Genomic DNA, 22,338 nt, shown 5'->3' on the forward strand with positions numbered 1-22,338 from the left:
TTGATGCCTTGAGCAAACAGCTGGTCAGAGCTGCTTACAAGTTGGTGACCAGCCAGTGTATTGACACGCACAGACACAATGGAAAACTGCATTAGGAGGCAAGCCATTGGGATTTGCAGTAAATATATTAGAGAACACAAGTGACTTGCCGATACTGCTTGTTTAGCAGTTTGCAAGGGCAATGGCAGTATGGATTTTTGAATTAGAAGGGAAGGGCTGTTCTTTCTCTGTGCGGGAACATCTAGTTGATGGCTAGGGAGAAAATTGATTTAGAGAACAAAATGCAGCCGCCTTTATTTGTGCCATTTGAAAGGCTTCTATGGATTAGCGAGTGGAAATAAAAAGGTTGCTTTTGGTTTAGGAAAGGGGGCCTTAACATTGATCTGCATCTTGGGCTGGCATGGAGAGAATAAAGGATGGGCCATCGGGATGGAGGAAGGGTACCCAGTCCCCACGGAGCCTGCAGCCACAGGTGCCCACTCCAGTCTCAGATAGTTGTGTTTTTCAGCTCTTTGGCTTTCAGAAATCATCTTCTTGGGTTTGTTATTGTAGAGTAAGCTTTTTCAAGACATTGAGTGGTCATAGCCCGCATCCATGGAGGTCCCTGTGAAGGCTCCCAGCCTCCCTTTGTGTGGATATTAATTATTCTCCCTTTAAAAAGAGAAAACAGGCAAGTAGGGTTAGGGGATGGCAGTCAGGATTGAGTGACCATATGCAGGAGCAGACATCACTGGCTCCCATAGTGGGGCCACGCTGAGGGGTAGCTATTACCTAAACCTGTTAGCAATCCATTTAAAACTCTACCCTGCTGTTGGATTTCTAGGCCATACTCTATTTATGCTTCCCTCTTGTTTTTCTAAACCCAGCGTCCTTCCTCCCTACGTCTGAATTAATTCACTTTTCATCCCTTCCTCCCCACCCCCCATTACAAAGTCTTGTATTTGTTTCCTTCTAAGATTGTAAGCATCTATCTTTAGGCTCAAAAGGAAAATTAAAAAAACAAAAAACACACAACTTTTTAAAAATAAGGCCCTTGTTGGCAGTCTCTTGTCTGAGGAATCTAAGGGAATTAAAATGCCTTATTTAGGCCAACAGCAAAATGTGTCCTTTGAAGGCAACAGCTTTAAGTAATTACTATAACTTAGTGAGAATAAACTTGTGTTGAGTTTTTTTTTCATTTAAAGGGATGGATGAACAACAAAGAGGATTTGGTTCATTTTACTCAAGTGAGTTTTGGCAGAATAAAGCATAGAAGGTGTGTTTCAGGTTTTTTTTTTTTTTAATGCAACATGGAAAAATCCAAGTCTCAATTTGAAGAGAGAATATGTCGTCTGAAAATGAGGGTGTGTGTGTGTGAGAAATTACAAGGTCAAGTTGTTGCTTGCTTAAATAAAAGGTCTCTGGCCTTGATGAGGTATATATATGTGTGTGTGTGTGTTTGTATATGCATATGTGTGGGGGGTTTCCTTTTGCTGTGAGATTTATAAAGTGTTGTGCAAAAATCTGAATAGAATAGTTGTGTTATATTTCTCTATCCATTCCACGGCCTTGAGGTTTTTGTTGACCACATTTACAGCTGCTGCTTTTGTGCTCGTATTTGGGAAAGCAAAAATAAAAACACCAACAAAAACACAAAAAACCAGACTTCACAAGGGAGCAAAGCAGAGCCACTGGGATTGGACATTGCTAAACTGGAAGTTTAGGCTGTCAACTCTTACTGCCATGCATGTGTGTCTTTGTAAGTATTTGGGATACTTGTCTGCACAGTGCAAACAAGTAGTGCCAGTACCTCTTCTCACTATGGCTTTAGAAGCTCAGACCCCTGTTGATATGGGTGTGCTGAGAAGGGGCCCTGACAACCTGAGTATCTGTAGGGGCAGCAATAGGTTCTGGAGAACTCCCTAAGCCTGCCAGTTGGCCTGGGTTCCAGAGCCTTTCCCATTTGTAAGCGGGCTGGCTCTTTTACCGCGCCTGGGCCACAAGCTCCCGCAGAGCCAGTGTCTTTGCATAGCTCCTGAGAAGATGGAATTGGACCACTGAAACTTATCCAACTTCTGTGCTTTTTAGCTGAACAAAGGCCAGCATCGTACCACTAACTCAAGAGGGGAACTGCTAACTTTTGAATCTCACAAGAAGTCTGTTTCATAATTGACTATCCTGAATGCTGTGATATTTGTGAATTAAGTGAAATATAAGGAGGTGTCACATTTTGACTCTGGGGATTTCTTTAAGGGTATAGAGATTTTTGAACTGGTTGTTAAATCTGTATTCATTCTTATTTCTTGACTACTTTATTTTAAGTATGACTTTCCTACCTGAAGAACCGCAGTCAGTCAGTGTCAGTGCCATAGTGTGATCCTGTGCAGCCGTTGTTTTGGTCATTATTTTATCATAAGGTCAAATACCCAAAAACTGTGATTTAAAAACTTTTTTAAAATTATTTTTATTTTTTTCTGATTAGCTTCTGTCAGTTTCCCTCAAAGTGCTGAAATTGCTCAAGGTTTATATGGGATGAGTACCAATTGTTGCTTCTCAAATCAAAGCAGTATGAAAGGGAAGGGGCTTTTGAGTAGACTTTGTGCTGTGAGAATATTGATATTGACACCATTTATAATTTGGAGTGTAGTTTGAAGACCCAATTCTACTGTTTGTCGCATACTGGTTAATATGGCTGTAAAGAGGAGATGAATGTGGCTACTTTCCCAAGTCTATTACTCAGGAGGACCGTAAATTTGATTGGTTGTTACAATTCTAGCAGAATCATTCGATTTGAGAGCAATAGAAAGATAAGATATCCAATTACCCAAATGATTTGCAGGGTTAGCCAACGTTGTCATGGAGACACGAGTTGGAACAAATTAAATTTTAAGCAATAAAATAATCTTAAAGCCCGTCTGGGAACAAGAAAATTTGGCAGTGGCACTTACCTGAATTGAATCTTAGCTTGACGCGATGTTGTTTGACATTGATATACTGTGGGGGCCTAAATTTATCTGGTCAAACCAGTTAAGGGGGGTAGTCCTGGTATAAAGTTGAGGGATATTTACTTTTATTTCATGGCTTAAATGATAATCAGGCTCTGAGTTCTCAAGAATATTTTGTATTTAAGGATTGAATTGCCTTAATAATGATTAAGCAGCTTTAATTGGACACTCAAAAAAAATAGATGTATTTAGCAACAATATGCAGTTTTCGGAACTGCTCTTCACCTTTGTGGTTGAGTTAACAGAAATTGTGTGGCTGTCTTTTGGTGGGGGTGGAGGTGTAAGTGTGCATGTATTTGCATGTACAAGTAAGGAGATTTTGGTACATGCCCCCACAGTGCAGGCGATTCTCCATATTAGTTAAAATTTCTACATTGCAGTACTGCTTGCAGACTAGAAAATTGTGTTCCTAACTTTAGTTGATGACTTAAAACCTGAATAAGCATCAGTCTGAGGCTTAGAAGTTTATTTCTCCTTAATAATATATTGTTTAACTGGTTCCTGGCTAGTGCCACGGATTTGAAAACAGCCGAGTGGCCCAGAGGAGGGGGGGCTTTTTATCCACATGTCTATTAGACAGATGGAGACGAAGATTGGTCTGAGGTCAAGCCATTTGCAGCGTTCTCACAGCCTTCGATTTTCCTCTCATCCTCACCACAGATCATCTCAAATGATTCAGTAATGACCAAAAGTGCAACATTGACCTTTATTCCCTGGTGGATTACTGTGTTTCATAGTCCAAATGGCAGGAAGTCTATCCTGTTCTTCCAGAAGAAGCGCAGCATTATTGAGCCAGCCCAGCCCTGTGGGAAACGCACAAGTGCAGACCAGAGTAACAGAATACGTGGGTTAAATTTGGTTTCTGGTGCTCTGGGAAATGAGAATTGACGTGTCCTGGAACCCACATAATTAATGGAAGAATATCTAGGATGTTTTCTAAAAACACATGAGCACATGAATTGATCTGTCCACTTGTAAAATAATATTCTAGGAGTGGTAACTTGTGGTGGCCCCAGGTTTATACATTGTTCTCTCTTCCGTTACTGTCAGTCGCAATCCCTTTCTTATTGAATGCTCCCCAGTATATCTTAGACAATGGTGTAATATGTATGATTTTAAATTTATAGTTAACATGACTGGGCATAAGGAGACTCTGGCTTTTTCTTTTAATTTTGTATATTTTTGGTCAGTCCCTGCAACCTTGAATAGATTCTCACACAACATACTTTTTTCTCCTGAAAGTGGGTAGATTGTTATCCTGGAGGAGTGGTGATTATTTTTCTCTTGTTTGGATTTCTCCATGGATTGTATTATGCTGAATTTTTTTTTTTTTTTTGTAAAGAAGTAACTTTGTATTTTAAATGCTATTCCTGTTTGCCTCCACACACATAGCTTAGTCAATATTCAGTGAATCTATATACCATGACATCTGTCATCTAGGCTCATGTTGCTCACCATATTCTAAATATTTAAAATAAGCTTTTCCAAAAGGTTATGCTTTAAAAATGTTAGCCAGCATCCCAGATTTCATTTTGATCATGTTCTAAAACGTTTTTGAGAAACTTAATTTTTTTTTGGACTGTTGGCTTAGCTGTTCACAAGTTCTTTTTCTGCCTCATTGGCTCCCAACCTTTGACGTGTCCCCCTCCAGCTGGATACAACAGTGCACTGTTCTTAAGGCAGACTCTGGTGCTGTTTTTGAAAGAGTCCCCTCCTTTACATATCCCTCTTCTGGCTACTCTGAGAGTAAATTGTGGAGCTTGGCAGGTTTCTTGGCATATGTTGATTGAAAAGAGAATTTCAGGTTCCAGTTGGGAAGGCCAAGAACCTTGTCTTCCTTCCCAAAGGACCATCTCTTGCTAACAGCTCAGCCTAGGGAAAGTGAGAGTAAGGCCCAGGGGCTGGGGCTTCCCAACTGAGATTTCAGCACTGAGTTTAAGGATCCAGGGACTGTTTTGCCCTGGGACCTTCCCCACACATGCATTCTCATGTGCAGCCGTCCTGCTGCCGTGTCACACTGCACTGATGGCCCAGGTCTCCTCGTGGTCTAGCTGCCTTAGCTGCCTTCTTAAGAAGCTGCTGGAGAAGGAGAGTGGCAGCCTGGCAGCCCTCATCCACGCATGTGAGTCTTTCAGCTGTAGCTCTTAAAGTTAGGGAACCACTGGGGCATGGTAACCTTGCACAGGAAGTTCCTTTCTACCATCTGGATTGGCTAAAGATTTCAATGTGTTAGGGAAACATTCACACCAAACTCCTTATCCAGTGATCTCCACAGGTGTGGGCAGGGGGCAATGGGAAATGCTAAAGCTAATGAGATAAGTTATTGCTTTATAGTTGTGTGCACTGGGTGTTTGCTTTATTATTATGGGAAGCATGGAGATAGTGACCATAGACTGCTGAAGGTCAGTACCAACTAAAGACAAGTTACACTGGCCTAAATGTTAGCTATCATTAAAAAGAAATGTTCTAATTTCATTGCAAGGAAAACAGTGTTCCAAATTTTGAGAAAAAGTCTCATAAACCCGGTTCATAGGTTACTTGATTTCAGCATGCACCTGTGTGGTCTTTGTCTTTACATAGGCATGTTGTAGTTTCACAGTTGTAATTTTAACCTTCATCTGATGGTGATGATGATGTAGTTGACTTTTCCTTCCACTAATCCCACTGCTGTTGTATGAGATTATCTAATTTCTCATGAGCTCCCTAATAAAAGGCGTAGGTTTGGGGCGTTTTCCAGGGAGAGGTTTGCTGTCTCTCCATCCGAGACAATAGATGATGACTTTATGGTGCTGTTCTGTGAGTTCACCTTGCAGAGTTTGTCTTCAAAACCTTTTGTGGCACCACAGAGTGCATTTTCCTTGAAGACCCCCAAAAGCTGTCTTTTTTCCATTCTGGGACAAGTCAATACAGTTTCTCCAAACAGGTCCTTTCTGAACTCCATAACAAGGGTTTTCTGAGTAATGGAAATGTGCTATTTAGGAACTGAAACAGCTGCGATGCTTTTGTCAAAGATGCATCTTTACCAAAATGACAAATTAAAGCCCAAATGCTCCGCTTGGCAACAGTTGGGTCAAAACATTTAAGTCATTAATTAGAAGGAACTGAAGGGGGAAAAATTTACACAAATACACAGCATTGCAGACTCAACTTCATCTTGGAAAATGCAACTGAATTCTTTAAGAAAAAAAAAAAAATGAGGGCAGCCCTCAAGAGGGGCCTGGCAAGCTTGTCATTTGCAAATAAATCAAAAGACCATCATTGCAGGAAGGAGAACCAATGAATAGAGTTGCTTTGTCATTCTTTGATGGGCCCCACACTCAAGCCTGCTATTAAAAATGAATGCATTCAAGAGGCTCTGCATTAAGAACATAAACAATTAAGGACACTTGAGTTGCTGTATGAGAGCAGCCTGGAAGATACGAGAGCTTTCTCCGGAGATGTAGGCCCCTGCAATCTGCCTCACAAGGAGCCAGAGAATGGGAGCAATTAGTGTTGCTATCTCTGCTGGGGCAGCCATCAGCGTGGCTTATTTTTTCCTTTTCTTCCTTTCTTTTAACTCCTACTTGTTTTCAGAGAAACTGCAAGTGTGAAAGATGAACGGTGAAAGGGTAGGTAGAGTCTGGGCCCAGTTGGAAAGAGTTCAGATTTAGAATGCTGTGGGAGCTGCCAAATGTGGGGGGGATGGAACAGAAAAATTATTATCTGCCAGTAATTGGTGACTTTTGTTCTGATTAGTTGAGCCACCGAAGGGTTTCTGTCATCTGGTCCTCTGTTTTGTTTTAATCATAGGCTTTAAGAAGGGGTGAGATTACGTTGCCATGGGTGGAATAATTTAAATGAATATTGTTTGAGGTTTTCCACAGGAGGCAAATGTGTTCCTACACCCTTGGTTTGTGTTCCTGCCTCGGTCTTGTTTTGAAAAATGTGTGGAGTAGGTGGCCCTCCTGTTGTGGCAAGGCCTGACCTCTCTGCTAGCTTGCACTGACCTTAGGCAAATTATTTTAACCTTTTAGTCCATTGTTTCAGGTGACCTGGTGACATGTGAAGATTAGGTGACATGTGAAGATTAGAGAGATGTCAGTGGCCTGGCAGGTGCTAAGGAGTAGATGCTGCTGCTGTCATGTGTGGTTAATAGATGGCAGTGCTTCTCAAAGTGTGGTCCCCATGCTACCAGCCTCAGGACCACATGAGACCTTGTTGGGAATGCAGGCTCTGAGGCCCAGACCTCGTCAATCAGAAGCTCAGTGGCTGGGGTCCAGCCATCTGTTTTAACAGGCCCTTCAGGTGATCCCAGTTTTTACTCAAGTAACCATTGTTACCTTATTCTTTTAATTTGGATTTCCCCAAAGTGTGAATAGTAATTTTATGGATGTAATTATATTTTTAAACAAAAAACTACTTTGATGCGTTTGAATTTGAGATAAACATCTCTTTGTGAGCATGTTGGTGGAGCAAGGTGCTATAATGGTAGATATGTCCAAAAGTAGCAGATATTCTGCAGGAGGCCTCTCGGCAGAGAAACCTTCCTCTCCTGTGAAGGCGAGGTAGTATTAGAAGATTGTTTGCTGTGTTCTGTATGTATTATTTTTGATACACAGTTTTTATGCATATATCTCAAATTTTCTTTAGATACGTCAGATGTCATCTTCAGGAACTAGAGAGGTTTTTGTGGATTTTGCTCTACTGTGAACCTGATAGTCTGATGTTAGGGTTGATGCATAATTCTGTGCCTGTGAAGGAGTATGCTAAAATGGAGTTTGGCTGCAACCTGTTTAATTAAGGTTTGCAATTTATAATTGAGGTCCCTTATAAAATGCCTATTGGCTGTGCAGAGTGTTTTGTCCAGGCACCAACGGTAGAGTGATTCTGTCATTGACAGACTTGGGCCACTTCTTGTGGTGTCATTGTTGGCTGAGGGACAGAGAGCATGACCTTGGCCTTGGGCTGCTGCAGTCCTGTAGGGCTGTATGGCTGTTCAACTATTGCTTTGCAAATAAGGCTGAGTTTATCGGCTTTATTTTTGGTCTTGAGTATGTCCCAATTTACCACTTCTGCTTCCTGAAGAAAGAACTAGGCAGGGAATGTGGCTTCTAATTTTCTAATCTTTATTATCTTGGGCTAATCATTTCCTTTAGGCGTGGGTTTTTCCATGTGTGATTTGAGCATTGTAAGAGGGCCGGGTACCCGAATGGTTCCAGAGTTTGCCTGCATTGTTGTGGCACTGTCTATGGATGATCGCAGGTGTGGTGGGCCTGACTGCTCTTATCTCCCTTTCCAATTTAATCATAAAAATTTAAATAATAAATCAAGGTCAGTGTTCACAAGGTCACTGGAGGGCAAAAAGAAGTCACTGTCCCCATCCTCTGCGTAATCACTTTTTATTTTGGGTATCAGCTTACACTGCTTGACCACTTGCATGTGTTTTAAAAAAACAACACAGGCATACTAACACCATGTCTTTGTTCTTCCCTCCTGCTTTACGTAATGAATGCCTTGGCCATTTTAGCATCATTATCATAAATATGACTTTAATGGTTACGCGCCACGCCTGTGGGTTGGCGTAGCGAATTTAACTGTTCTAGTGTTAGACAACTGATTTATCAGGAGAGCAAATGTTAAGTTTTTCAAAACTCCTGCGGTGGTTGTGATGTGTTGAAGTGTTGTTATATCTTTACCTGGCTCTTTCTCTTTCTTTTGAGACGAGTGCTGCGGTGAACAGCTTCATGCATGGAGTGCTTTTCATTTGAACTGTTTCCTTAGAATAAATTTTTAGCCGTGGGAAACCTTACCAAAGGGGTTGAATAATTTCATGCTCTTAAAACACATTGCCCAGTTGCTTTCCAAGACGACTACCAATTTACCCCATCATCAGTAACGCGCGATTATTCCAGTTTCCCCAAGGACTCATCATTGTTCGATTTTATTAATTTTTAAAAAATACTTTTGGGCCTAGCCCGTGGCGCACTCGGGAGAGAGCGGCGCTAGGAGCGCGGCGACGCTCCCGCCGCGGGTTCGGATCCTATATAGGAATGGCCGGTGCACTCACTGGCTGAGTGCCGGTCACAAAAAAGACAAAAAAAAAAAAAAAACCTAAACGTGTTCTGAATGACCCATCTTACTTACAACAAAATTTGCATTCTATTTGGTTGGTGAGATTGAACAGTTATTCTGTTTTTAAGGTTGTCATTGCACAGACTCAGTAACTTCTAGTTAGAAGGGATTTAGATTTGTTTATTTCCTTTTATGTGCTGTGTTTTCATGTTCTTGCTCGTTTATCTGTTGCCAGACACTTCTTACCAACACTCTACTGTTTTTTTCTTGGCTTCCTGCTTGGTTCAAAGAACCCAAAAGGTCAGTTTGCCAGCCCTCAGCATAAGCACCATTTTTTTATGATCCATCAATTTGCAATTTAATGCTGCTGGAGTTTCCCCTCCCTGAGCTGACTTTGGGCACGATGCCGGTGGATTGCTTTGAGACCATGGGCAATTACTCTTGAGCAGTCCTCACCCTATTTTGAGTTTCAGACACTCATTATGCACTACTCTGAGTGTAGTGAGGAAGTATGCGGGCGTTGAGGAGTGGGCTCTTCAGTCCTGTAATTAGACAAGGTGTGAGAAGTATGAAGAGGTGGTGAGCAAGCTTTTAGGAATTGTAGAATCCTAAAACTCAAGTTCAGATGCTCAGAAGAGCACATCTTTAGTTTAAAAGCCCTGCAGAGTAGACCAGGATTTGATTCATTGCTGGTCCTTGAGGTATTTGGCTATATTTTAGCTCAGTTAAAATATTACATGCACATGAATCTTATACCTATAACATGTGATTTCGTTTTGTAAACAGAGCCTTACTCTCTCTGTTTAGTAATGGTTTATCCTGTTGCATCTTGGTCATTGCATTTAGGGTGCACAGAGATTCTGTTTTAGTTCAGTGACGCGTGACTTTGAAAGTATGTTGGATGTGTACTCTGGGATCAGTTTTAGTGGGGGAGGTGGGAGGTATGGTGAAGAAATATATCGGAGTACTTAGTAGGAGTCTTGTTCTTATAATGCTTCCCATCTTGTTGTATTGAGATTTTTATGCAGGAAGCTGTTAGTAAACTGTATGGAAGCTTTCTATAACGTGATTTTTAAGAACATTAGTTTACCAAATGATGATGAGTGCTGCGGAGGATCTTGAAGGGCCTAGAGAAGAGTGTGTTTATTGGTGTTACGGGGGAAAGGCAGCTTCTAAGTGGATTTGAGGTAGACTTTGCAGGATTGGGAAGATCTCTTAAATTTGGATAGCACTTTGGAATAAAATTAATTTGATTGTAGTGAAACTCTCCAGTAGACTGTTGATGTTCCTGTTATTCAGATAAGAGACCTGGGACACAGCAGTTGAAATGACTTGACTTTGGGACATCTAGTACTAGTTTACTGAGATGCAAACCCAAGTTTTTGGATTATGAAACTTAACTCTTATCACATGCGTATTATCAGTGAGAGGAGTTGGCTTGGAGAATGACAATAAAAGATTGTTCCAGATAGGACTTCTGCTTCCTGCTGCTTCCCTGGGTGGTGGCTGATAATAAGTAAGGCTTGATGCTGGGGCCCTTAGCCAGCTGCTTAAATTTCCAGGTGGGAGGGTTCCACGCAGATTTGGTTTGGGGATAGCTCTTGAATGCTAATTTATTGTTGTGGCCTTGTTAGACAATGTCAAAAATACGGACACAGGAAAGTTTATTTGTAAACATGATGACTTAGCAGGTGCCAAATATGTCTTGAGCTTTGGGCAGAAAATGATTTCTAGGTGGAAAATAGTCTAGACTTTGGAAGAGGTGAATGGAAGTCCAAAAAGGTTACAGAACTCTTAATACTGACTTAAGGAGGGTCAAATGTCCAGGCAAACCTGCTAGCAGATCCTGTGATCAGGAGTAGAAACATGAGCGGAAAAAACACTACTGCTTGTTAATTTGTGCTAAGTTAAGAATCTTATCAGAATACCGTGTTGAAGCAAGAGTTAATACTAAGAATTACTGTCTTAATCCTGCTGCCATCCAAGCTGTTTTATGGAATGGGGCAAATGTTTACGAAATCCTCCTGTGATGTTTTCGAAGTCACAAAGCATGTCAGATAAACTGCATCTTCATGCTGCTGGGAAGTAGGTTGCTCTCATTTATGTTGTACAGGTGGAGGAGCCAGGGCAGCTCAGAATATCAGTGCCATGTCCAAGGTAAACCAGCTTGTAAGTAGAAGAGGCAAGACTTGAATTTAGGTTTTCTGGCTCAAAAATGAAGCTCACTTGTCAGAATAGTTTAAGATTAGAGTTTAGAGACCTGGCAGAGGGAAGAAAGAGACAGCTTGGATAAGATCCTCCTCCTTTTGCTCTTATTTCTTTCTTCTCTGGACTATATTTATTTAGAATTTTTGGGATGTGTGGTATGGGTTTTGATGTTTTCTTGTCACTTTGAGTTTTGAGCTTTAACTTTTTTCCTCCCGTTCCAGTCTTAACCTTGTCTAATCCAAATTATGTTGTTTTTGCTTTAATCTGTACTTTGTTTCTGATAACTTTGTTATCAAAGGTTTACAAGTTTATTCTATTCAGACTGGGTTTTAACTGTCCTCTGATTATGTTCATTCTACCTTGAAGCCATTCTATGTAATAACACATAATTATTATTAATTAAAGGTGAGTACATCTTTTCTCCTTAAACCAAAATGAGTTCCAGCTAGATCTAGTAATTAAGTATAAAAGTTTCAGCCATAGCACCACTAGAAAAAAATAAAAAGTGGCTTTTATAGTCTTGGTGTGTTCTAATCCTTACCCAAAGGCCAGGAGCATATGGAGAAAGTTCTCTAGTTTGACCACATCAAAACTTAAAATTCTACACAGCAAGAAAATCCATATTAAGCAAGGTTGAAGAGCAAGTGAAAAGTTGGGCAAACTATGACAAAGAGTTACTATTTGTCTCAGGTGAAGAACTGCTACAAAAAGACAATGATGATTAAACACCAATGGAGGAATGGAGAAAGGAAAAATACAATGGACCAGTAAATATATGAAAAAATATTTAACTTCAGGAAGAATCCAAGTGATGCAAATAAAAATGAGGTCATTTTAAAATCTATTAGATGGATAAAGATTTTAAAATGATCAACAAAACCCAGTATTGACACTGGGTGGGTGAGCAAGCACCCTCATAGACTGGCAGTAATGTGCGTTGTTGCAGCCTTTCTCCTAGGCAGTTGGGCAGCATGCATTAGAACTGAAAATATGCATCCACTTTGACCGAGCAGTTTCACTTCTAGGAATTATTTTTAGAGATCTCTGTGGAAGGTTATTTGATACAGTTTGTAATTGTGGAAAATTAGATGAAACAAATATCCACTGGTATCAGGAGTGCTTAAACACTGGTATGCTTGTATAGTGGAATATGTCAATGATGTGCTTATTAATATCTGTATTTATTGACTGGGAGGGTGTCAGTAACACATTTTTGAGTGGAAAACAAGTTCTAGAAAGGCACTGTTTATGAGACTTCTTGGTATTAAAGTGCTTCTGCACATATAGTGAGAACCTGGAATGATGGCATCCTAGAATCACCAAAATGTTACCCACACTTACCCTAGATGATGAATGTAGGGTTATTTTAACTTTCTTTTATATTTATCTCTATACATCTGTGTGCATGTGTGTGTGCTCAAAGTGAGCATGTATCATTTTTCAAATTGGAAAACCTCAGAATGGCATGGGGACTGGTAGGTAGGGAGTGGGGAGCAAAGACTGTAGGAGTCCACGAAGGGCATTCCGAGTTCTTGACCTGCACCCAAATATATAGTGCAGGCCCTTCTTGCAAAGGAAAGGGAAGCCTGCCCATGCTTTCGAGGAGAGCCATGACCTTGACTTAGCTTGAGTGGGTGGCTGTGATCAAATGAACCGGGTGGGGCTGACCCAGTTCCGTTTTTGCACCTGCTACAGCTGCACCCTTTTTGCATGTATGTTTGTCCCACTGGCTAAAGCAAGGTCATGAGTTTGCTCTCTATATCAGTATTTTCCCCTTCTAGTGCATTTCTTCCATGGCATGGTCTGTAACCCTATCTCATTGTTGGTCAGGGAGAATTGGGTTGGGTTGCCATAAATTCAGTCCTGTAAAACCAAAGAACCTTCCTGCTCCGTTAATTGGAATCATCTTAGAGGACAAAATGCTGCTCTTTTTTAATATACTTGATTGTAAAGTTCCTGGGGTCGCTACTTTATCTTATTCCATTCTCTGTTTCTCAAGGGCATGAGCTGCATGCTTTATAATTTTCTTCTTGTGATCCTTTTCATTGCCTAATTCAGTAATAGAGGTGGCATTTAGTATGCATTGACAGAAAATGATTAAATAAGGTCAATACTGGTTCTCTTTACAAATGACTTTTTTTTTGTTTTTGAGAGCAGAAGTTAGAGGAAAGCTGCTTTGCATTGCTGTCGGGTGTTGCAGGTGGCAGGTGGATCTTGCCCTAGCCTAGAAGCAGGGTGCCCTCCTTTCGCTCCCTTGCTGGTTTGTTTGTCCCTTGTAGCAGGGGGACTGCGTGGAGCTGAGCAGGGACTATTCCTGCCTCCTTTAGAACAGCCCATGGCGCAGACACTCAGGACACACTGTGATGTTCAGCTGAACCACAGGCACTGTCCGTGTGCTGCCCTCAAATGGGTCCCACCTTTGAAAGGTAGATTGCTTCGACGGCACAGTTGCTCTAGACCTTCTGACGCCAGCTTGAACAAACTTGCAGTGACTCCATAAGTGCGTCATGGTGTGCTATTGTCGGAAAAGTGTATTAAGAGCCTTGCACACCAGATTTAAATGATCGTGCTCCTGTAGCCTTAAACCACGTAGATTTTCCAACTCAGTTAAATGACTCATTATCTCATTAAGTGACCAATAAAGCATGCGGTTGTGTCTTACTTTGCAAGTTGGATTAGTATCTAGTTTATCTCAAGATAAATATTAGTAACATAACCTGGGCAAACAGTTTTATGCCTTCCAGAGTGTGGTGGAGGAAGACTAAAGTGTTGGAGGTATGAAGTTTTTACCTTTCTGAACTGATTGTGAAATATTCTAAATATTTGTATGGCTTTGTCTTTATAGACTGAAATCGCCAAGAGATTGAATACGATTTGTGCACAAGTCATCCCATTTCTGTCTCAGGAAGTAAGTAAAACTGTTCAGCTGTTAAAGTGCAATTATGTTGCTTCTCTGTTTGCAAATTAGCTGGTTTTAAGATGTTAATTTTATCACAAGGAACAAGTGTGAAGAACATCTGTTACAGCTGAAGTGTGTAAACCCCCTGCTAGACTATCTTAACACATCTGAGGGCACACTGTAGAAGGGGTGACAGTAGCTCACCCCCAAATTAATTTTTTTCTGTGGAAAACTGCAAAGTGACTATCAAACATAAAGTTTTTGTTTTCTTTGGGTAGTATAAGCTTGATAGCTACTGATGATTTAGGTGTCCTTTGTATCTTTTAAATACAGAACTTTTCTTGTACTGACTTTTAAAATGGTTCCATCAGAGTTGACTTTACCATGGAAGCAGATGCTTCATTTGTGTTTGTGTATCAAGTCGGTTGACTTAATGCTGTCCTCCGAAGGAGTGGATGATAGTTATCAGGATGAAATTGTATTCACATTATGTTAATTTCATGTCACATAGATATGTAAGCTGTTTTATTTACTTACAAAGTCATAGAAGTTTTGCCTTAATATTTTGAGGGGAAAAGCTCTTTATATGAGTAATCTATGAAATTGACTCAAGACCATTATATTTTCGTTTTGCCTTGAAAAGTTTACCTTCCTTTTGGATACAAGCTAACAAATGCCATGATGTGTTTTAAGTGCCTTCAGGATGAATGTATCTGGAGGCAGACTGTAAAGCTTATTGGACTGGGAGTCAGAATCCTGGGTGTCTGTTCTCGTGGGCGGCTACTGCACCATCTCTGCTGTTGTTTTAGCAGCCTCTTCCAAGCACAACACTTGCGAGATGTTACAGTTTTCATTTGTTGGCCTTTTGAATCTAGTTGTTAGACTTTGATCCTGGTCTTTCTGCTTGCTACAGTCTCATGCCTCCCAAAGCAAACTTATGAGTTCATTTTTATTTGTGGGTGGACTTGGGAGGTGTACAGGGTGAGTTTCTGTCGTCTGAACTGAGTGTTCCTTTTCCCTGTGGAGAGTGAAAAATTAAAAGGGTAAAAGAACAAAAGAAATTCCTAGGGTTTCCAAAAACTACTGGTAGATTGAGATTTGTTGATCAGAGATGTGATTGCAGATTTAAATTTTAAGTATTGAAATAGGTGTTTTAAAATTGCAGTAAACTTCTGCCCAAACTTATCAGAAACCACTTCTTTGAATTTGGGTCATCTTCCAGATCCTGTTCTATTTATTTTCTGAGGCCTCAAGTTATCATTCTTAATGTCCTTTTTGGCTTTCTGCCATTCCAAGCCAAAAATTAGCACCAGACATTAAGTGGTGACTCGTGTTGTCCAGAAATAAGAGAAGCACCATTCTCAGGTTTTCTTTTCCTGTGTTCTATGAAATTATGTGTGGTTGAGAAATACGTGTTTAAATCCTCATACTTCAGCCTGCATTGCATGTAGCATTTGTCTTTTTGTTGTTAGGACATACAGCAAAGTTCTTGGCTATTGCTAACCCTTTTTCTTGTTTTAAAAGCATCAACAACAGGTGGCCCAGGCTGTCGAACGAGCCAAGCAGGTGACCATGGCCGAGTTGAATGCTATCATCGGGGTACGTGGCCTACCAGGTCTACCTCCTACAGTGTGTATAACCAGCTTTCATTTCTTATTAATTCGATGGCTTAAGATATATATATTATATATATATAATATATATATATATATATATATATTATATATATAAAATTTGTGTAATTTAACGTTGACCTATTTGATAAGGGTGAGAGCAGAGGGTTTTGGGATGTGTTGAGGTGTATAAAGCAAGAGGGCTTAGCATAAGGAAAATGATAGGAAAAACATTTTTGGATGAGAAGAAAAATAAATTACTTTTAAATGGGAAAATAAATGTAGTTTATCATGTGACACCTAAACTAACAGCTTTGCTCCATTAGTCGAGTGAAAGCTTTAGGTCAGAGTTTTAAATACTTTCCTCACTTCTGTCTTACGTTTGATCACAGTAAGGTCAAGGCAGGTCTCTGCATCATCATTTCATTTAGTTGTCTTTGCTTTTGCCTTTTGCTTTCTAGCGTATTTGAACCTGTTCAACTGTGTACTCTTTTTCTTTCGCGGGCTTCTTTTCGTCCATTTTTAAGTGGCACAGCAGTGAAAGGAAGGCTCTCTTGCCGAGGAAGAGGTGTTAATTGTCTGCCCTAGTGCTCTCTAGCCTTTTACCAGGTTTTTTGCTCTCCTTCATGGAGTTCAGTCAGTGCTCCTTGCTGGAGACTGCTTGTCAATCACAAGTCATTTGCTCTGCATTAACGAACCCAGTGAACCGTGCCTTCCATCCCCTGCAGGAGTCCATCCCCCACCACTGCTGGACATAGGACGATTCTCATGTGTTCTGCCCCTCCCAGACTAAGTGAAAGAAGTAGCTGAAACAAGAGACTGTCCTTTCTGATTTTATTCATAAGTGAGTGCCTTGAGCAGATTCAAATCACTCATTTATCAATTTATGTTAATTGCTTGTGAGAAGATGCCCTGCTGGTCTTTATAGTTCCCTCAGACACTTTGTAATGATAATTAGACATGCTGCTGTACGGATTAAGAGTGCCATAGTCCAATGATGGCCACAGACAATGGAACCAGTTAATCCATCAGGGCTTAAAATTACATCCCAACTGGAGATGGAGAAAAAACATAAGAGCCAAGGAGGATTAAAGAATGAGCCTCAGCTTGAAAACTCTCCTTTCATCAATTTCTCAATTGCAGATCTGCAGTTGGGTTGTCTTTGGTAAGCTATTGGCAGTCAATTAGGTGAAATAAACTGGGAGGGTGACCTTCATTTCCTTTTAATAGCTTTTTCCTCCCTGAAATGGGGAGCTTCAGTGGATTTTCAGCTTAAATTTTATTCAAGCTGCTTTATTACACTTGACAGCTTAGCTCTGCATAAACAATTCTCCCTCCTCTTCCCTCCCAGATCCAGGCTCTGCCTCTCTCTCCCTTCAGTATCACATTTTTGACTGTTACTTAGTGGGCTCTCTAATCACATTCAACAAAAAACACAATTACATCTGCATTGTCTGCTGCCTTCCGTACCCTTTTCTTGTGTAATGAATTGCTTTATTTCAGAGATCAAATCAAATATTCACTGGTACTTTTGCATGTACCGTGTTTGATTAGCAACGACTAATAGTGAATTGTACTTGTAGCTTGAGCACAGAATTTTTTAACCCAAATGAATGAGGATGGAAAAGCCTTTTTTGATTAAAGGAAAACATATGCAAAGCAGTTCTCAAGTACCCAGTTAAACTTTGTGGGACATGTTTGTTTTCCGATAGACTATACATTTTTATATATAATTTCTTGATGGCAAAACTCTTGCCTTTAAATCCTCCAATGAACTGCTCAACTTTCATGAACCTTCTACTTTGGACCTACACTTTAGAAAGGAGGAAATTGTATTAACCAGATGTTTATATTTAATACCCATTTTGAATTGAATCAGGAAATAAAAATAGCTGGTCATTTTAGAAGGGCAGATGAATCTCTAATTTTATGAATGGCTTTATTCCAGGAAAAATGTTGTTGAGATTATAAAGGCAGATTAGCTCTGATAGAGTAGCAACCTTTAACCCAAATCGGTGAACTAGGCCCAACACAAGACTTATGCCCACTGCTTGTCTTCAGCATACTGGCATGTGCAGTTTTTATCATTGCAGTTTTTGAATCAGCATATTAATTTACGTCGAAGGCTCTTTTAAAGTTTGTAGTGATCAATAATTATCTCACACCATAAATTTCATGCTCTGGCATATGTTTGATTTTTGCTTGAAAGGAATTGTGTGCGTCCTGGAAAATCGAAGTAGCATAAAATTGGGTTGACAATTCAGTGGACCTTTGCACCCCTTCATTGAACATGTAGTGTGTCAACCTGTCTCCCCAGAGGGGAGGAGGTACAGGAGACTGTCTGTTCCTACAAGCAGCAGCTGTGCTCAGAGTAAATGCAGCCTGGTGTGATAGCAGCTGTCAGTATTGTTCAGGGACCGACTTAGGGTGCAGAACAATGGGAGAGGCCATGCTCTTAGTCTGCGTAGACTTTTAGGCTAAGAAATGAAATAGTAATTTAACGGTTTAGATATCTATTACAAGTGTGAAAGATCATGAAAGAGTACCCTTTAAAATGCAAATGAGCTGAAACATTCTTAGTCCCGTTAGGGTGCAGTCAAGGAGCTTACTGGTTGCTTGACAGGGCTAGAGATATTTCTCTTTAGTAAACCTTGAAAGTTAAATCTTCTCAAGGACACCAAACTTCTACGTGAGTCCTGGGCCTGTGAGTGCTCTTTTAAGAGGAAGACAGAGGTTGTATTTTTCCCATCTTTGTTGAATGAATTGATGGTACCCATTTCTCACCAGCATAGGAGTCCCAGTTCTCATATCTGACAGAAAATACTGAATTTTAATTCCTTTCCACCATAGCACCTTCCTTCGACTTATGTAGAGTGCTGGTGTTTAAGAAAGATAAGCTTCTTGGATCTTTGATAGTTGGAGAAAGTATTGAAATATTTTTATTAGACCTTTTTTTAAAATAGCTTTGCCTGGTAGCAAATTCGATGATGACCAGCTGAATAATAACTGCAATTTTGCTTTTTGAATTTTTCTTAGACTCTTGCTACTCAACATGTTGTATTCTTACAACAATAACAAGGTCAATTAATAATGCAGAGATCTTAGCAGGCACAGTTTATGTGGTTTGACACACAGCTCACTTAATCATCAGAAAACAAGTTGCATTGTGGAAAGGGAATTTACTGATTTGAAATCTTGAATTCTTTAGATCAGGATCATCTTCACACTTTGAGCTCCATTCCTTAATTTTTTTTTTTTTTTTTAATTTGGAATTAAGAGTGAAAATTTGAAAGGAAAACCAAACTTGTTATAAAATGTAACATCTTATTTATGGAATGGCTAATGGCTACCTGAACGCAGGGAAAATTGAAAAACTCCTTAAGACCACTCCCCACTTTAATATTTTGGAAGTTCAGAACTAGAAGCTCTGTTGTACCTCCTCTGGTAGATACTAAATAATTGATTTTAGTTGGATTGGCATTCCAAATAATTAATACTCTCTTTTAATAAGGTTTATATAACAAATAATATGTATCTCTACACACATATCTTTACACACATGGATTTGTTTTTTCTCTTGATGTATAATTTCTATATAGTGAAATGCACAGATCTTAAATGTACAGCTTAATTATTTTTGACACCTGCTTATACCCAGTAACCCACATTCCATAGGTGTAGGTAGTTTTTTTTTTTTTTTTTTTTTGTCTTTTTGTGACCGGTAAGGGGATCGCAACCCTTGGCATGGTGTCGCCCGCACCGCACTCAGCCAGTGAGCGCACTGGCCATCCCTATATAGGATCTGACCCCGCGGCGGGAGTGCCGCTGCGCTCCCAGCACCGCACTCTCCCGAGTGAGCCACGGGGTCGGCCCGGTGCAGGTAGTTTTTATCACGCTGGCATGTTCCCTTATCTTTATCAGTCAATTTTTCTCCACCTACTGAAGAAAGACGGTAGCTTTTTGAGTAAAAAATTTTAAAAAATACGTATGTGTATATTAGTGGAATCTGATTTCCTTTTTTAAAGAAGACAGTCACTCAGTTTTATATTCTCTTTCTAACCACCTGCTGTCCAGCTTCGTGGCGTTTGTGGTAGTCTATATAAAGAGCGTTTGTATTGTGTTACCTTGGACAAAGCATGGGCCTGGGATCAAATGGGCTTGGGTAGGACACTTGGCTGCCATTTATTAGCTTTGTCATCTCCTACAGTCAGTTAACCCCATCTGTGTCCAGATCTGTAGAGGGATGATGCCATCTACCTTCACGGTTTTTATGGGGATGAGACTGTGGCCAGCCGCTGCCTCCTAGTGCATGCACCTGACTCTCTGAACTGCACTTTTGTCTGCACGGTTTCTCTAAGTGCCTGTAGCAGATCCGAGAGTTTGGTTGGTCAAGCCCTTGTAGGGGTGGCTGCTCCGAGCAGTGGGTCACCTCCTTTGTCTTTTCTGGTGGTTACATAGTTGTGGGTGTTTGAGATTAGACCCAGCCAGATGCTCTGCTCCTGCCATGAAGTTGTTGTGCATGAAGGCCTTTTAACAAGGACACAGCAGTGAAAAAGCACTGCCTTTTAGCTTTTGATGAACAAACTTAAAAGTTCAAAACCGAGAGGAAGAAATTAAGTTTTGAGAACAGATGGAGACAGAATTAAGAGCAAAAAACTGAGAAGACTTCAGTGGTTTCCTTACAACATAAAGAAGACAACAGACAGTGTCTTTACTGACACTGAAAGATTACATTGTGATAAAGATGGAAGGAGAGACAGAGAGTTAGAAGAATGGCCTGATGACCAGTGGGAATTGTCCTTCCCATCCACAAAATGCCAATTTCTGAGGATGGCCCCAGTGCTGACTGTTGGGTATAAGAAAATTTGAGCAGTTTCCTATAGCAATACCTGTGAACTTAAGGAACCCAAGTTAATTTAGGCAACCTTGTTTTCCTTCCTCATTTATTTGGATGTAGCCTATTGTATTTTCCATAAGAATAATTTCTGTCAAGGTTTATGGGGCTTCAGTTATTGGCCAGATTGGTATATGCCTGTTTCATAGTCAAATTTATAGTTCTGTATACTTTAAAGCAACTTTGTATGAAATTAAAGTCTAGGGTATTTTGTAATGTCTGACTCTGTGTGTTTGTGTAGGGGATGGCTGTGAATACAGTCTGCTGATGAATCTGCAGAAGGAGCCTTTCTGTCCCTAAGAGATTGAGATGTAGCCCTAAAGGGCTCTCCACTGCACCATGAGATGATTGGTTTAAGGATTAGTAAAATGTTGGATTATTTTTCTCCTTTGGCTATAGCTGTCAGCTATCTATGGGATTGTAGTGTGTGAAGTTTAAGAGGATGAGGTTAGCCTCTTATTCTTATGAGTATGCAGTTAATCCCTGGAAAGCCCATCAATAACCCAGCTGTAAGTTTCTTTATAAAACAAATTCGCCCTGGAGAATAATGCATATCCTCCTACCAAGAGGAGAAGGCAAAATCGCTACAACAAACATGGATCTTTTAGCTCTACTAACTGATATTTAGTGACATACCCTCCACTTAAATTTCAATAGTCTAGCCCTTTTATTAAATTTCCAAAGGGAAGGAGCAATATTGCTAGGAAGTGTTTTATGCATCTTTCTTCTCCTTTGGTTAAGTGTCGCCGCCCCCGCCGTCCCCCCCCCCCGCCCCCCCCACCCCCCCCAGTACAACTATAGGTGTTTCTGACAAATGCAGAGTGTGGTCTCATACCTGGGTTCCTCTGTATAGTTATTCTGCTTTTTAGTTACTTCTCAGTAACTTAAAGTTATGGAAGCATTGTTTACCTTTTAATTTCCCCACATATTTTTGTGTGGTTTTTACTTGATTTCTTGGAATAAGGCATTACATATTTCCCTTTTTTTCCCAGAGGGAGAAAAAAGCTCCAGAGTAGAAGGTAGAGCACCTCATTTAGGAATTATGCCTATATGTTTGTTAGTTATTTTTTAATTGAGATAGGATTTACATACCATCAAATTCACCCTTCTAAAGCATACAATTAAGTGGTTTTCCGAATGTTCACAAAGTTATGCAATGTCTCTACTCTTTAATTCTAGAACATTTTCATCAACCTATAAAGAAAACCCCATGTGCATTAGCAATTTACTGCCCACGCCCCCTCCCCTGACCCCTAGCAACTACCCATCTGCTTTCTGTCTCTGGATTTGCCTATTCTGGCCATTTCAAATAAATAGAATCATATAATATGTAGCCTTTTATGTCTGGCTTCTTTTGCTTAGCGCATAATGTTTTTAAGGTTTATCCATGTTGTAGCACATACTAGTACTTCAGTCCTTTTTATTGACAATAATATTTTATTGCATCCATATACCATATTTGTTAATCCATTTGTAAGTTGATGGACTCTTAGGTTATTTCAGCTTGTTGGCTGTTATGAGTAATGCTGCTATGAATATTTATGTGCATGTTTTTGTGTGGATATGTCTTGTTTTCTCTTGGGTCTATACCTAGGGGCGTAGTTGCTGGGTCCTCTGATAACTTCATGTCTAACTTCTTGAACAACTGCCAGACTATTTTCCAGAGTGGCTGCACCATTTTTTTTTTTT

At 40.2% G+C, this 22,338-nt stretch overlaps 1 protein-coding gene across 6 annotated transcripts in view; it reads left to right on the forward strand.

Annotated features, from left to right (window-relative positions):
• Window positions 1–22,338, forward strand: part of LOC134365111 (transducin-like enhancer protein 1) — an 82,849-nt gene that overhangs the window by 11,662 nt on the left and 48,849 nt on the right. For 4 of the 6 annotated variants that reach the window (XM_063081290.1, XM_063081292.1, XM_063081291.1 and 1 more), the window contains exons 5-6: window positions 14,089–14,151; window positions 15,667–15,741. In XM_063081290.1, the coding sequence (XP_062937360.1) occupies window positions 14,089–14,151; window positions 15,667–15,741 (138 nt within the window). Of the gene's footprint in view, window positions 1–14,088; window positions 14,152–15,666; window positions 15,772–22,338 lie in introns of all 6 variants that reach the window. The other 2 variants (XM_063081288.1, XM_063081289.1) reach the window with 1 other exon arrangement.

This window comes from Cynocephalus volans, chromosome 16, assembly GCF_027409185.1.
Source record: "Cynocephalus volans isolate mCynVol1 chromosome 16, mCynVol1.pri, whole genome shotgun sequence".
NCBI classification, from domain to species: Eukaryota; Metazoa; Chordata; class Mammalia; order Dermoptera; family Cynocephalidae; genus Cynocephalus; species Cynocephalus volans.